This window comes from Meleagris gallopavo, chromosome 7 (assembly GCF_000146605.3).
Source record: "Meleagris gallopavo isolate NT-WF06-2002-E0010 breed Aviagen turkey brand Nicholas breeding stock chromosome 7, Turkey_5.1, whole genome shotgun sequence".
In the NCBI taxonomy this organism is placed as follows: Eukaryota; Metazoa; Chordata; class Aves; order Galliformes; family Phasianidae; genus Meleagris; species Meleagris gallopavo.
Window position 1 is genome coordinate 7,585,153 of NC_015017.2, and position 16,533 is coordinate 7,601,685.

The following is a 16,533-nucleotide window of genomic DNA, read 5'->3' on the forward strand; positions in this document are numbered from 1 at the left end:
TCAAACAGGGTTTTTAATTCGGTCAGATATTTGTAATGCCTTTATACAGCAAAAATAAGAATAAAATTAAAGAGGCCTATTTCACTCACAAAAGACACACAGTTGGAATCGTTTTCTGTTCTGCTTTTTTCTTTAAATTATCAGTTAAGATTAGAGCCTGAAAAACACCACAGTATTCATGACACAGTACTGCTAGGTATTTAAACTGCTTGTTACCAAGTGAAGGCTTTGGGCCTTTCCTTTAGATATTGGCATGTACAATGTGCAATAAAACACACACGACATTTTGTGAAAAATTATTTATAGTACATTTTTGTGTGCGAGAGAGGGTTGGTGCAGCCTGCATAGACAGTGTAGGGGTTAAAGAGTAGAGTTGTGTTGTTAATTTGCAGTTTCTTAGAGTGTACACTACAGTTTGGGAAGAATACTTAGAATTACAAGTTCCTGAATCTGAGGGTCTGTATATAAATTGGTATTACAGTAATAAAACTGTTTTAATTCTGTGCTGTTTGGTATTCCTATGTTGTAGCCATATTTTTGTACTCCAAGCTATTTTATATAACTTGTGTGCCTGACGTAAATGTGTGCACAGAAATACAATCCAAGAGCTGCGTTATAAACTTTCAGTGTAACTAATTGCACTTAATCTTTATAAGCCAGAAGCATTAGCTGAAATCTTTAAGAGGAGCTGTGTTTTTAAGATAGAAGTAACTACTCACGTGGAGGGCTTGTTGAATGTGGCTGTTTGCTTTGTTGATGTGAGGACAGCGGAGAAACCATTGTATTTTTGCAGTCTGAAATAGGACAGATGAAGACCCTGGGTCCCTGATGTGCAGTGCTGGAAGTCCAAGCATAAATAAAGGAAAGAAAAAGAAAAGTTCAGCGTCTCGTTACTCTCCTGGTGGTGAAGTTACGTAGCTCTACTGGCTGTGAAGGCTCCTCTGTTGCTGTTGGCGCTCCGTGTTCAAACCATGTGCAGCAGCTGATACTCTGGTATTAATGCTGGCTTCCTCATCAGTCTGAAACAAAACAAAAAAAAAAAGGTTGTTCTGGGTTGTATTGCATCTCTCTTTGGGATTAAAGTAGATGAGTTTGCTGTAATTTTAATGCAAAGCAATTGTTATAGCTGGTTACTTAGTGTTGCTGTTAGAAATCCATACACAGGATGTGGAAAGGTGGGAGTGCTCAACAGGCACGTTTTCCAAACTATGACAAAATCATAGAACGACAGAATTGTTTGGGTTGGGAGGGACTCTGAAAGGTCATCTGGTCCAACTGTCCTGCAATGCACAGGGACACCCGCAGCTCCATCAGGTGCTCAGAGCCCCTCCAGCCTGACCTTGAGTGTCTCCAGAGATGGGCTGTCCACTTCTACTTCTTCATTATGATCCGAATTCGAACCCTTTTGTAAAAATTCTAACTGGCTCAGTCAAATCATCGAGTAAAATTTGAAGCGTTTCCGATGCTTTAAAATTAAAGATACCTAGAAAGGAAGTCTTAGCATCAAGTTGTAATGCAAAATTAGGATACCTCGAAGTAATTATTCCACTTAAGCCATAAGAAAACTACACGTAACTGCAAGGTTTAAATCTCCTAAATCCTGTGTTAAGATTCCTGCCTGGTAAGGACTGAGGGTTTGTAGAACCCTTTTGAAGAACTTTTAAGACCTTGCAGTAAGAACCACAAATTTTAAAATGAATGCAAACAGAGGAAAACGATCAGTCAAAGCCTTATGTGCTCCTGTAGTTGTTTGCAGGTAGGAAGTGAGAGAGTTGAGATTACATCCATCTGGATGTTTATCTCATGAAATGAGGGTATTGCAGGGTAGGATTAGGGTATTTGACCCATGAAATGAACCCCATCCCAGCCTGACCCACACAAATCCCTTTTACTTTTCCAATCTCGGCAGCAGGTTGTGATAGCCATACTGGGGTCCTTGCTTTGTTTTCTGTTGTTTTATTTCTTTTCCTGGAGCTTTACTATTTTGGCTTTGCCTATTAGTCTGTATGTTGTGATAGTCGCCGTTTGCCACCGAAATGTCTCATAACGTACAGACTGAGTGTTGCTGAACCGTTTGGATATGCCAGTTGAGCTGTGACATTTTGATGTTCACATTTAAGTATCTAGGATGTTGGAGATGAAAATGCAAGGTCAGCTTTTCTTTCTTTTCCTATGTATTCTTTTATTACCTATCAAACTGAACTGTAGAAACAAGACAATTACTCCTGTGGTGCTAACCTTACACATCTGAAATTTTATTCGTAAATTTCCATTTGCTATCTGAAAGCTGGGCAAGGAGCCTTAAAAAAAAGAAATTTGTTTTTTGATTTCTTGAAAATTTCCAGAACCAAATAAAAAGCAGTTCCCAGACCTATGCTTTCTCTTTATCTGTATCTTCCTTACTGGCTTACCAGCTTCAATCCTGCTCCCCTGTGCACAGGGGTGAGCTGAGCATGCAAACTTCAACTTACATTGAGTTAGGAAAGTGTGGGAGCATTGTGGTTGCCTGTGGTTATGATCAGTGATGAAACTGTCCTCAAAGATTCTAAGAAACAAATTCCCTCTGTCCTTCACCCCAATTCTTTAAGACATTGTCATCTGATTGTGAGCCGACTCGTTTCCTCCTGTCCTCCTTTCCTCTTGCTTTGATGTCCTGTGGTAATGGAGAGAGGTGTATGTCTCAAGTGTGAAGCAGCCATTTACTTTCTTCAGGTTATTTTCTTCCATTATCTACCTCCGCCAAGATGCTGGCATCTTGGTTTCAGCTGAACATATAAGAAATGTTCTATTTCCCTTCTAACCAAGAGCTGTTTCTAATGAAAGGTGCTTTGTTCCCTTTCAAGCTGATTTGCTGGCTCTATCAGTATCATCAGTGTTTCCCGAAACTCCAACACAAAGCAAAAGCAAAGCCTGAAACATGAAAAGCTTCTGTTGCTGTGAGTTCTCTCCCCGTTTTGTCTGTCTCTGTTAGAAAAGCACTTGAAGCACGGCTGTGATGAGGTCCCTGCTGGCCTGATGCACTGCATGGCTCTGCTGTCTGCCTGCCCTTCTTGTAGCCTGCAAGAAAGAATTACGTTGCAGCACAAACCATGTGGTTTTAAACCCCGGTGCCAAAAGGAGGGAGCTCATGTATATACAGACACAGAGAAGCTCAAAGTAGCTGTGGATGCTCTCCCCTGGCTGTTACTTGGGTGCGTGCTGCCATAGATGTGGAATGGGACCTTGGTGTAAGTTTAACCATGATGGCTCTGGGCGTGATGCTGTCTGATCGAAGCCACCATCACTTGTGGATTAGCATCTCATTTTTAGTAATGGAGCCCAAAAGTTGTGGATGAGCTTTTAATTGCAATGAAAGGTCCTTGTGAGTGATTGCATCCTGTATCTCTTCATGAAGATTTCTTATATGAGTGTGGGCTTGTGATGGCAATTGTCCAAGTTTTCATTAGCTTTATGGCAGTTCTGTAGGAAAAGGAAAAATCAGCTGTTTCTGGTATAGGAAAAAGCTTTTGAGTTTAAACTAATAGCAGAAACTTACTGCAACGTGAATACATAATTGTTCTCAGCTAACACCCAGCCTGTTACTGGCACAAATGTGTTTTCTCCTGTCTGAAGGCAGTGTTTTGGAAGTGCTGTTAGATGGATATCATGTCGTGTTCGTCATGTGCTAGGCTCCCAAGCACTGTGTTGTTCTGGGATGTGGTTCTTGATCCTTCTCGAGTGGTTTTCTCCCTCTGTTGAGGTGGAGGTAAGATTTCTTAAGGTAAAGTGAAACAAATGGGAAAGGAAGGAGGACTGTAAGCCAGGAAAATGTCTGTGTGTAAATGAAGAGGACCACATCCACCCAGCACCTTGTGCCAGGGATGCTCTTTGGGGTCAAGCGATCTGCTTGGGACACATGGTGAGTGATCCAGTTCCCTGCCCAGAGCAACAAAGCAAACCCTTCTCCCCCTTAGAGTGCCAGAGCTGCTCTGAAGTGTTCGGCGCCTTTTTAAGCTTCAGCTGCATCTTCAGGCTCTTCTGCAGAAATGGGGTGAGGAAACCCTTTCCAAAGACGACAGCATTTCTTCTTCAGCTGCCAGACCCTGGGATGCCGTGGGTGGGGACCGTCAGTGTCCTCCAGGAAGAGCAAAGCCCTTTGTGGACTCGCTCTATTTTCGTTTCTGTGCTATAGAAGACTTGCACAGTGCTAATCCTGGCCTTTGGCAGTACTGGAGGCATCCCTTGGTGTGGCTTTCTCCTCATGCTTGGCATTGCGTTGCCAGATGTTCCCTTCTCCCATGTCACCCAGTGAGTCCCACAGACCCTTTCATGTGAGACCCATCCCTCTGCTGGGGCACAGGGAATTTCTTTTAAAGTAGTGTGTAAATAAGAATAAAAAGGTTTTGAAAAGGGATCGGAGCAAAACGGGGATTCAAATCCAGAACCTTTAAGTGCTCTGTCTTGCTTAAGCACAGGGCCACAGTCCACGTACCCAGTGCAGTTCTGGTTTTGGTAGTGGGGGCTGTCCTCTGTGATGGACAAGCTGCTTCCCATGGAGATTATGCCCAACATTTGCCTGTGACTGGCAGAGGAGTGATTTCCTCCTGCTCCTATGCTGCCTGAACTGTCACACCACGGTGTTCAGGTGGGGATTGGTTTGGGGTTAGCACCACAGCATCTGTCCAATGATCACAGCTTTGGCCAGCTGTGGGGAACCCAAACTCGCAAGGCAGAAGGCAGTGGGAATGTGGACTGCTGTGTGATAGCACTGTATATGTGAGGATTAGGAAGAGAAGTTTAAGAGGAATACAAAATTAATGACTGTGCAAAACCTTCCCCTTCTCCAGCTGATGTTAAATCCTCGTTGTCTCCACGGGAGCCTGAATCTCTCCGTTCTCATGCAGGTTTCTATGCAGACACGAAACTGATCATTAAAGCGCTTCCAGCTGGGATCATAATGTCATTTCCTCTGCTATTTGCTTGGATTCCTTTTTCATATCTTCCCATCCCCTTCTCAGATTTATTGAACAACCGCTCTGTGAATTTACACACTACCTACAAAGGCTGTCTGGCGAGGTTTCCTATGGTGTCCGGAGCCTCCTGCGCACCGAATATAGAGCTGGTGCACACAGCTGGAACATAGCAGAGGAGCATGCACCTCTTTTCCTGATCTGCAGATGCAGTATTGATGTGAGCATGCTGCTGGCACTCTTCAAGGCCCAGATCCCATCCCCTGTCCTTAGGGATGTGACGTATCAATTGAGGCAGCTCGGCGATGCCTGGAATGTGCTACCAGCAATGCACTGTGCTCTGCTTGCAACAGCACAATGTTTCCTCTCCCAGCCCCTCCGAGTAAGCTCAAAGCGCAGAGGTATGGCTGTAGCTTTCGAGTCTTTGAATCTGCTTCCTACGTGCGCTTGGATAACGGATGCGAGGATGGAAGCAAGAAGAAACGCGCTGCTGGCATGCGTTGAAAGCTGCCTCTGCGGGTCCAGATGTTCTAAATCACATGTGGAGAAGTGTTTGTGGTCAGATGCTGTTTGAAACCGATTGTTGATAGCCTCCTGAGACAGCCTGTGACAAATTGTAAAATAAAAAAGCTAAAAATAGCATAGTTATTCCCTGGAAAAGCAAAGTTCCCACAATTCAGCGAGCTGGGAAAATCGTTGAACTTTTTTTGGACACAATGTGCTGTTTTTTTGTTCTTCAGCCTTCCATGGGTCCCTGGGCTTTTTTATGACAGTCCGTCCTTCTTCTACCAGCTTGGAGGAACGTTTCCGGCCCCTGTTCCCACGTGGCAGCTGAATGGATGGCCCATTGATGGAGTCTCCCCATGCGCTGACCTTATGCTTTGTTCCCCACTGTTCCTGGCCGCTGTGGGTTTGTCATTGTGGAAGAGATTTCCATTTATCTGTGAGGAGAGCAAGCTCTCAAGGCACGTAAGTGATAGAACTAAGACAGTCTCCATCCACCCACTATTGGAAAAGTATCCCCATGACCAGAACTACCCTTTGCTTGCTTTCTGTTTGTATGTCTTTGACAATGATTTCAGTTTCTGCCTTATTTTGGCATGAAATTGCAGCTTGGCAGCCATGTATTCTGTAGGGCTGTGGTGTTGACTCGCCGAGCATCTGACACACTGCTGTGCTCTCTTTGCAATCTGGGGCATGCAGCAAATTTAGGGGTAGAGTAAAACCGAAGAGACGGAGCAGAGTACAATTGAGAACGCGGGTGTTTTATGAGTGTTGCGGATGAAATATGTGCTGAGTTGCAGGTCTGAAGTTTGGATCCCGCATGACGTCTTGAGGATAGCGTTTGTAATAGATTCAATCTGCTGACAGGCTGGTTCTCCATTCCAAACCACCAGTGCAGTTGTCTCCACGAGAGCCTTCCTGCCAGGCGCTGCCTGCAATAGCATCTATTAAAAGATAGCAACTGATGTTTCTTTTTCTTCTGTAAAGATAAAATGGAATGTGTGGTGTGAGGAGAACGGCTGCAGTCACTTGTTTGAGCTCCTGCAAGGGAAAAGATGAGGAGCACAGCAGCAGCACCCAGCTCAGCTCTGTTTGCACTCGTGGCACTGCTTCCTTCCAGGTTCTGGAGCAGGAAGAAGCAGAGAAATGTCTCTCACTCACCATATGAATAATGTAAATAAATATGCATTTCTTTGTGGGTTTCCAGTAGGTCCAGCCCTCCCGTGGGTCCTTCCTCCAGCAATTCTTTGGGTCCGTCGCTAGTAAATAAATGTGGCTCTCAATGTCAGGAAAGTTAATTGTCTGCATAATGTGCAGAGAGCAAAATTGCTTTTCAAGATTTATTCATCAATTACAGTTTGCCCTGGATGGTGTGGTTTGAACCATTCTCTGGACAGGGGAGAAGCATGTGAGATAGAAAGGGAGGCAACTTGTTCTCATAAACGACTTGCTGCAGACGTGCGTGATGGTGTGTTTTAGGTGTTCCAAGACAGGTATCCTATTAACAAGCTAACAAACATGCAAATGAGGAGCCAAGGACTATCATTGTATTTGAGACAGCAACGCATGTATTTTGCTTGTAATTAGTGAGTGTTGTCTGGTGTCTCCCGAGTGAGGCTTTTGTTCACCATCTCCAGTGTTAGTGAGCTGCATAAACCTCTCCCTCACCTCTCCCTTTCCTTTCCTCTCCTCCCATCCAATGCCAGAGTTAAAGCTAAAGCCAAGTCAGCTGCAGCGAGCCCTCAAGCTTTATTTTTAATTAAGGTTGTAATGGGAATGGCGTGTTTGTTCCCCTCTGGGGAGCATGCAGTTCCGAGTGCTGCGCAGTGCATGACCAACAAAGCGGCGTTGCCAGCTGTGCCTTGAGAGTGGGACATGGAGAACAGGCGAAGTGACCACACGGAGGAGCTGCTATCTGCTTTAAAATCGGTTAGCAGGATCCAGAGCATCTGGTGGAATCTGACCCCTTGGAAAGACACTCCTGTGAGGAAGCACGGGGCTCTGTGGTCTGTCAGCTCCCATGCTGGCTCTGATGACGCTGTTGTTGACCTTGTCTCATTACTGTTGTTTAACTGCCTTGCTAAGAGGCATTTAATTACTTTCCGATGTGTTAGCAGGGTTTGCTCTCGTTGTAGAGCACAGTGCGAGCTGTGCTGCCCAGAAATACTTCTTGTTGCTAGGAAATAGAGGAGGCAAACCGTGGTGTCCACTCTCAGTGCTGCCACCTTCAAATTACTTGGCTCCCCAGGAGATCTCTCCTGTGCCCACAGCATCTCTCGCTGAAGGGATGCGATCTTCTGAGGCTGGGAGGTGAATGCTAGCCATCGCAGGGAGCAGCTCTCCCTCCCAGCAGGGCCCTGGGAGCAGCTCCTGGGATGGCAGCACTGGGAACTGTGCTGAGAACAGCATCTGTCTGCTGATAGGAGCTCCAGGGGATGGATCCTGCCCAGCCTCTGCAGGCAGCCATGTCCCGTGCTGTGTGTGCTCTCCTGGCTGTGCTAAGTGCAGTCTGGAAATCTGAATCCTTTATTCAGCACTGGAAAAGAGCTATCTGCTTTTGTAGTGTACGCCCTTTTATTCGTTCATGAGATAACATGAGATGGACTTGGAAGCAGTCGGAGAGAGAATTCACATGTCTTTCCAGGCCATCAAATATTGTTCAATTTCTTATCATCTCAAGCCAGATCCACGATCTGATCTGAAGTCTGGAGACCAGGGAAGTTTTAAACTGTAATGTGAAATGCAATCCTCTTGGCTGAGGTAAGGCAGTCAGTCTGCTCACCGTCACACAAGAGGATAAGATGTACCACCTGGTGCCCAGATTAATGTTTGCCGTGAAAACAAAAATGTGATTCTTGGAAAATTCATGTGTGAAACTACTTTTATTTTTATTAATTATACTTATATCTTGAACCATTTCATTATATCGAATGTGCTTGCCCCCTTTCTCCTTCCATTGTCTCCACTTCTTTCATTGGTGTGGAATGAAGCCCGTGTTTCAGGCCAAGTGCTGCTGGATTGAAACCACAGGGCGCCAGAAGGAAATCACTACTGTGCTGAACACGGGGATGATGTCTTTGGAATGGTTAATTCACTGATTAAATGGGGTAAAATTGCTTCAAGACACCTGAGAGCCACTCACAGGGATTCTAAGACACAGCTGTCACAACTTGAGCAGATCTCTGAGCCCACCTTTTGGAAACGTTGGAAATCCCACGAGATGGCAGTGCCTCAGACCTACAGACATTATTTCCTGTTTATAAAGGTAAGTTTTATGGCCTAAAGATCTCATTCACTTTTCTGCATTGCTAGAGAAGCTTTCGCACGCTCTGGTTTCTGGAGTGAGCTCTTTGGCCCAGCTTTGGTGTAAGGTAACAATATCATGGAGTTGTCATCTTCAAATGGCTGCACAGCGGCACCTGCGTGGTGCCCAGGGCCCTGTCAGAAGGAGGTAGGCAATATCCCTGTTTCAGTCATTGGAAGAGAAAGGCAAGGCAGGTGTTGGAGATGAGGGCTAGCAGGAAAAAGAGGCTTGAGCCTTGCTGAAAGTCTCACCACTGCGAAATCCGCCTCCATGCTTCCTGCATTCCTTTGATTTCACTATTCTTTCCCATTCCCATCACCCGCTCCTCTTCCCAAGCCTCTTTCCCCAGCCACAGGCCTCAGGACACCCATTCTTACTCTGTGATGGGCTTTGCTGCTGCAATGAAGTTTTATTTTGCAGCTGAGAACAAAATAAATCGTCACTCTGGTGGTGGCAAAATTCACTGTAGCCCACGTGCTGAAAAGCCCTGGGCTGACTCTCCCCCCACATCTTGTTCTACTTAAAGTGCTGCTTTTAATAGACCCAAAATGTTTGTGTTACAAAAGATGTTTCCTTCTCCTCCAGCAGAACCACGTGGGCTCTGTTCGTTTCAGATGTCCCCTGCCAGGGCTGTGCTATGTTAGCTCACAGGGCACTAATGACATCGGGATTAGTGGACCACCCAACTGGAAAGTTTCCTTTTGACTTCAGCTTCAGTGGAAGCTTGCTTGGAACTTGTTGAGGGGCAACTTGAAAGATCTCATGAAAGCGCATTTCAGATGCCAGCTCTTACCTTTAATTAACCATCTGAAAGCTTGACAGCTGGGATATACAGTGGATTTGGGGAGGGATTGCACATTAATTGGTAACTTTGTGTGGGAGCTGGAAATCAGGTGTTAGAAAAGCACTTCTCTGTTATATTTTCCCCATTTCCCATTTCGGTGTTCCCCACTGCCACTGGCATTTCCTTCTAATCAGCTTTTTCTTGGCAGAGATTTCAAATGCTGGCAAGAATCAATATCTGCAAGATTTTGGTTGAAGACACACCAAAACTTTTGGTAATGTTATTGGGTCATCTTCAAGGATTCTGCTGTAATCTTGGGTTTTTGAATAGTTCTGTGTAATCTAAAGCTCAATCACAGTTTGGTGGTAACCAAGGCTGCTGGTAGAGCTTGAACCCGGCCCATTGTGTGACCAAGTAGCCAACTCTGGGCATAAGTAGCCCTATGGTGCTCTCTAACCCCCTCACTCAACAGTCAGCAGGGCTTGAAGCCAAACCCACAGCAGGCTCATTTATCTCCTTTGTGGAGGGGTTTGACAACCTTCTTGAGACCAACTCTGACCACGTTACTGACCACCACACAGTCTTGCCAGCACTTGAAGTTCAATCCTACTCACATTCCGCCACCCAAAACGATCGAGAAACTGCTAATGTGCTTTTCTTCTACAGCGTTTATTGTGCTAAAACGTGACTGCCATGCTGGGGTCTCCGGCAAGGACTGTCCCTCAGATGTCTCCTTTGAGCCAGCAGTTCTTGGCCACCTGCCCCGCGCCGGGCCGGCGTTCAGCACTGAAGTTCAGTAGCTGGGCGATGAGGGCCTGGCAGTGCTCTGGCAATGGGGGTGTTCCCGCTGGGTACAGGACCCCCTTTTTCTGTTGCTGGGGTATGCTGCGGATGTGCGTGTCATTGAAGGGCATGCGGCCAGTCACCATGACAAAAAACATCACCCCCAGGCTCCACATGTCAGATTTCTTGCCGTCGTAGGGGATGCCCATCAGCACCTCCGGGGAAGCATAGGCTGCTGAGCCACAGAATGTGGTGCACAGGTCCGGGTAGACGTTGACCTCTTTGCTGAAACCGAAGTCGGTGAGCTTGGCCCGGCGGCTGTCGGCAGTCAGCAGCACATTCTCACACTTCAGGTCCCTGTGCACCAGGTTGCGATCGTGCAGGTAGCGCACAGCCCCCACAATCTGTGCAAAGATGTCCCGGGCTTCAGGGACGCAGGGCATCTTGCCCATCTTCTGCACCAGCTGCAGAAGGTCGGTGGCTGCCGCCTCCATCACGATGTAGAGCTTCCCGTCGCACACCTCGATGAGCTCAAAGATGTGCACGATGTTGGGGTGACGGATCTTGCGTAGGATGGAGAGCTCCCGGGGCAGGAATTTGTACACGAAGGCTGGGGGGGCTTGTCGCCGATCCACCACCTTGATGGCCAGGGGGACTTTGTGTTTGGTAGAGGTGGCTGCTTTCACCTTTGAGAAACTGCCCTCCCCTAAGGTCTGACCCAGCTTGTAGCCCAGCTCATTGAGTGCCTTCTCGCCCGCACTGATTTTTGGCATGCTGGGTGATTACAGTGCGCTTTAGCAAAGCTCGTGTTTTGCTCCCGGGCTTCAAGACTTAATACATGGTGTGTGGCAGTGGTAGATCTTCACCTTCCCATGTACAGGTGCCCAGTGGAAGTCAGGACTCACCCAGCATTGTGATGGAGTAGAGAGTTGTGGGGAAGTGTGATGTCAAGAGTGTGAGGTGGGTCCCCGTGGCTCTTCAGTGCCCCTGCATACCTGTGCACATACAGGGGGAGAACACCCACTGCCCAATCACAGAACTGTTACGGTTGGAAAAGACCTCTAAGATCTTCTAGTTCAACCAAATATTTTACAGGTTTTTTTCCTTTTTCTGCCCTTCACTTGAGTTTTTGAAATAGGGGTTGTCCGATGATGAGAGTTTAAACATGAGTGGTCTGGGACAAGCAATCACCGCGGGGATCCGTGCCTCTCTTCTACAAGATACTGGTTGTATTAAAATGAGAAGCACACAGAGTGGCACAGGAGGGGGATTTTTTCCATCCTTAGCTACGAGCCACCTGGCCACATGTAAATATTTGGGTTTTGATTACAGTGTTGCAGGGAATGGTTTTCTAGGCAGCTTTCTGACTCTGTGAGGCATGGATGGGGAGTTTTATCTTTCATAAAGAGCAGCTCTTGAGCTTCCTGAACCTGGAACTGCGCTCCCTCTCTCTCAATCAGAATTGATAAACATGATAAAAACGAGGCATTATTTTGCTGTAAGCTGGGGCCCAGAGCAGGAATGGTCCTTCCTCCCTTTGCAGCACTCCTCATCCACAAGAATAGCTGCTTCTGGCCAGTGCTGCTTACACACCAGTGCCTCCCCGTGATGCACGCACTTCCTTTCTCACTATAAAAAGGAGCTTAAGACCACAAAATGTCTGTATTTCTGAATACAAGGCCAAATGCTATTTTTGATTTTTGAATATATGAGGGCTGCTCCAAAAGCAATGCCTCCTATTTTATTCTGTCAGCCCAGAGGCAGGCGTTGGTGGTATGGCGGTAGAGGTGGCACCTTCCTGACAACTGTTTTGGTGCTAGAATTCATTTGGGGCCGAGGGTCTCTTTCTGCTTAGGCCAGTAATATCTGCGCTGGGATTTCTGCCTTCTGAATGGTGGATTCCTGGCAATTCCATCTAGGCTGTGAATCATAACCACAGCAGGGGTTGGAGCTGTACTTCTCAGAGGAGTTGGGAGTTTGAGGTGAATAAACATAACTGAATGAATAAAGCAATGTCTTTTCATAAAGGAAAAAGCTTACACCAGGCTTCCTTTCCCTTCTTGGTAGCAGTGTATCTCAGGAAAACGCCATCCTGAGATCTGACCAACGGGAGGATGTTTGTGTAGCTATAGCACAGTGGGAAGTTATGTCATAGGCATGTCCCAAAGCTTGCAGGTATGGGAAAGCTCTTTGAAACCCCCGTAATAACGTAACCCAGAAAAAGCCCTGTGCCGTCCACCAGCGGGTGCAGTACCTTCAAGGGGCCGGTAAAGCAAGGCCAGCTGGCAATGGGGACACAGCAGATCCTGCAGCAAATGCTCCCCCTCCTGTACACTGCCGGCTAAGCCGGCGGTACACGGGCTTGTTCTCTGCGATGCCGACGCATGACAGCAGAGGCTGTCTTGCAGCAGGTTCAGGCGCTTGTTGAAGAGGGTGTAGCCAGTAACGGGCATTACGTGATCGGTAAGTGCTCTCATTTTGTTAGCAATGTCATTTGCCCCCCATTTGCTAAGCTCTGTTCAGTGAGCTATTCACAGGTAATTGATCTCTGGCCTGTGTGATGTCTGAGCAGTTGGAAAAATGGGCCAGATCCCAGGAAAAGCACACCAGGCACAAGCTGTCTCGGAAGCTGAGGCGCAATGGCTACCCTTGATCCTTTTCTGCAGAATCAAACTGTGAAGTTATTTCGGGTACTGCTATTAAACGGACGTGGAAAGTCGAAGGAACAGAAGCAAAAGGAGCTAAGTGCAAAGCCTCACCTCTGAGTGTTTTATGGAAGCCGTGTGCGTGCACGTACAACTGCAGCCTGGGGTTTGCCATGGGCCCACAGCTCCTTCCTGGCAGCAACAGCAGCATTGGCACTGGAGAAAAACCAAGTCACAGGTAGAAAGTTACGTTTGGTAATGGATTGCTGTTTGTTTTCGTTTTTTTCCTCGCATGTTTCAGGGATTGGTGTTGGCTTAAAATACTCTGGCTCTGATTTTTTTTTGCACCTTTGGTAGATGAGGGGATCAGATGTGATCCTTGCAGCTGTCTGCCCTCAGATCTTACCCATATCAGAGAATCACAGAATGGCTCGGGTTGGAGGGCCCTTCAAGATCATTCAGTTCCAACCCCCTGCCGTGGGCTGGTTACCACCCAGCAGATGAGGCTGCCCAGAGCCACATCCAACCTGGCCCTGTGTGCCTCTAGGGAGGAAACATCCACAGCTCCTCTGGGCAGCTGTGCCAGTGCCACGTCTTCTTGTTCAAACACAACAAATCTGTGCAGTTAGTTGCAGGACCAACAAGAGATCTCCTAGAAATTCACCAGGATGCACTGAACACCAAACAAAAAACGCTATGGACATCCATTTGATTACCTAAGCTTGTTCAGACATGAAAGAGAAACCTGAACCTGGCACTCCCAATGTGCCAGAAACATTTCTTCATGCAAATAAGAGTTTAAATCATGTGGGGGATACAAAATGTGAGGCAAGGATTTGGGAACTGGCGCATGGCAATGGGCCACATCACAATCCCTTGGGCAGCTTCTGAGCACCTCAGAAGATGCCAAGGGAGGTGAAGGATGGAAAGGGATAATTGGCTGACCTGAAGCATGTTGTTGCAGCTGGCATTGCAGAGTTTCACCTGCCAAATCTCAAGCCTGAAGGCAATCAGTGAGATTGAAGTGAGAGACAAAAGGGACCAATCTCACGGTTCAGGGAGTAGGGGGTTTTCCTGTTGGTTCTGTACCAAAATCCCTTTTGGAAGGGGTGAAGATTAAGATTTTATGCTTTCATACTTGCGGTAAGCCTGGCTTAACAGAGAGCTAGGGAAAATCAGCTGCCTAGGGCTTTTCATCAGCTTTTTCTCTTCAGCATTGGAGAGTCTAGTTGGAAGTGTCACTCCCTGAGTCTCCTAAGGGACTATTTTATTCCCTGATTTCTTTTGTGAGCTGTTTCAAGGATATATCTCAGAACGTGTTTCATAGTAAAATAATGCTTTGAGTTGAGCGAACCATAAGCACTGAATAAACTAGTGAAGAGCATTAATAAGTTTGGATATAATCAGAGCAGAGTGGGATGTGAGACTTGAAGAGCCCAAGAACTGCTGGGCATAGCTGAACGCAGCAGGGCCCTCTTGGGTTGTTGGAAATGGAGCTGCACGGTGATGGGGGTCAAGAGAAAACTGAGGAAATTAGAAGCTTTTATTACCACACTGAGTTATGGCAGTTAAATCCAAATACAATTAAGTTAGAAAAGCAGATCAGTGTTTTGTGGTTTAGCTATCCCAAATGAGTGCCACTGAAATCTCTTCCTTGTGCTGATTTACTTACCTGTCTGTGGAGAACCTCATTGCAGAGCATTATGTATTCAGAAGGAGGTTTACTTGTCTGGCACATACTGTAATTAATTTTTGCCCAATTAAGTGCCACAGAGCTTTGTAATTAGGACATGACAGTCTATGGTATGCAAAGTTGGAAAGTTGCTAGTGAAAGAGTATGGCTACGGAGATGTGTACAAGGTATGGAAGCTGTGAGAGGCTGCTTTCATGATTTGCTCTCAAAATCCATGCTCAAATGCTTCCTAAGAAGCGCTTGAATCATCAGCCCGGTGAGAAGCACTGGTTGCTGGGGAGTGAATACAAACTTGGTTGCTCAAGTGGCAGGGTGTATCCTTCTGTAGAAGACCTTGCATTTCCTTTTTTGTTTTGTTTCCTGGAAAACTGGGCTGCTGGCTGCATTGTACCTTTCCCTGAAATGACAAGTCCTTGGAAAGGAGAAATGCGGTGCTGTTCTTTACAGGGTAGAGGGCAGGGAGTGGAAGCACCATGGCATGACCATGCTGTGCTGATCAGATGATGTGTGCTTATGAGTCATCCACGCAGAGCCTTCTTGAGGGCAGGCGTTCATTACAAACACACATTTATGACCGATGCACTGTAGGTCTCATCATTTGCCACCTTCATTTATTCTAGGAACTAATTCTGGCTGACCGAATGGTGGGTTTTCCCACTGAGCACTGCTTGTGCTAAGGGAGGGCTTGGAGTTTGGCCTGGGATTTTTAATTTTCTTCCGATTCCCATACAACTCCTTTCCCCGCGCCTGATCTGAGCTTTAAATCTAAACAACGTGCGGAGGGTGAGGAGCTCCCGAGTGAAGGTGGCAGTCTGCCCTCAGAAATGAAACCTGCCTAGTTCAAATGCTTCCAGGCGAGTCAGCCCCAGCAAGAAACAAATTGTTTTAACAATAGATTTAATTAGCTGGTGTTTGTACTCCTGCACAGCGTGGCGAGTCCCAGCGCACCTGCTGGCGGGCCTGTCTCAAAGCCCTGGCGTCTTCTGTGAAGGAGTGTGAGGAATGACTGAAGTGTTAAATAAGGACATCAGTAAGCGTGGCCGTTCCCTGCAGGCTGCTGGGAGCCGTGTGGAGAGGAAGGCAGCGCTGTCTTTTGCGAAAAGGCACGAAGAAAACAAACACAACTGCAATGCAACTTCCGGCAAATATTTTTATATCTTTAGCTAGATCGCAGCTCGTGATGTCCTGCTGCTGTCATTTATGCTCTGAATGTGTAACACTTAAATCTTTGACATTTGGGACAGCTTTTCCTGAGTGTATACATATAAGGAGGTGGTGGGGTCATTTTGTTCTGGGGCGTTGCTTTCCTTCTTCCCCCTCCACCCTAGCTCTGGTTTATCTCCAGTCAGAAATAGTTTTCCTAAATGTCAGGCCTGAAAACTTGTCCTGGACTCTGGTGGTCACTCTTTCATGTTTCTTCTTCCCTCTTCCTGTGTCATTACCTCCCTAAAGATTATGTTGCCCCAAAGGCAGCCCTGTTGCAGGGTAATAGCCCTGAGATGCCAGCTGGCTGTGCTGGGCAGCACGTAGCCGACAGGATCATTTTGAAATACAGAGCATGGACAAATAAATCACGGTGCGAGGAACACCAGGCTCTGTGTAACCTAGAAATGCTAGATTACAGAAGCAGACTTCCTTTTGTTTCCCTTGATTATGCACCCTTTCATTAAACTGGGAGGTGGAAAGAAATGGCTGTTTGTTTGAGGATACCTTGCTTTGCCATCTCTGGGCGGCTGATGACTTTTTTCTAGCAGAGGAAAGCTCCTAGCCTCTCCTGCTCCTTCTTCCAAGCAAACACTAAGTAGGCAGCATCTTCTTGGTGCTGTGCTCTTGTTCTTGGTTCTTGCTTGTCTTCAGTCTGTACAAATGCA

The 16,533-nt window shown here is 46.7% G+C and overlaps 1 protein-coding gene across 1 annotated transcript; it reads right to left on the bottom strand.

The window, feature by feature from the left end:
* Window positions 1-10,194: 10,194 nt before the first annotated feature.
* Window positions 10,195-11,248, bottom strand: TSSK6 (testis specific serine kinase 6). Its single transcript, XM_003207434.3, has one exon. It carries the CDS (start codon window positions 11,095-11,097, stop codon window positions 10,264-10,266), a length of 834 nt encoding a protein of 277 aa, XP_003207482.1. The 5' UTR covers window positions 11,098-11,248; the 3' UTR covers window positions 10,195-10,263.
* Window positions 11,249-16,533: the final 5,285 nt, after the last annotated feature.

Excerpts from the sequence above, each read along its gene's own strand:
- TSSK6 (XM_003207434.3), bottom strand. The coding sequence starts at position 11,097 with ATGCCAAAAATCAGTGCGGGCGAGAAGGCACTCAATGAGCTGGGCTAC.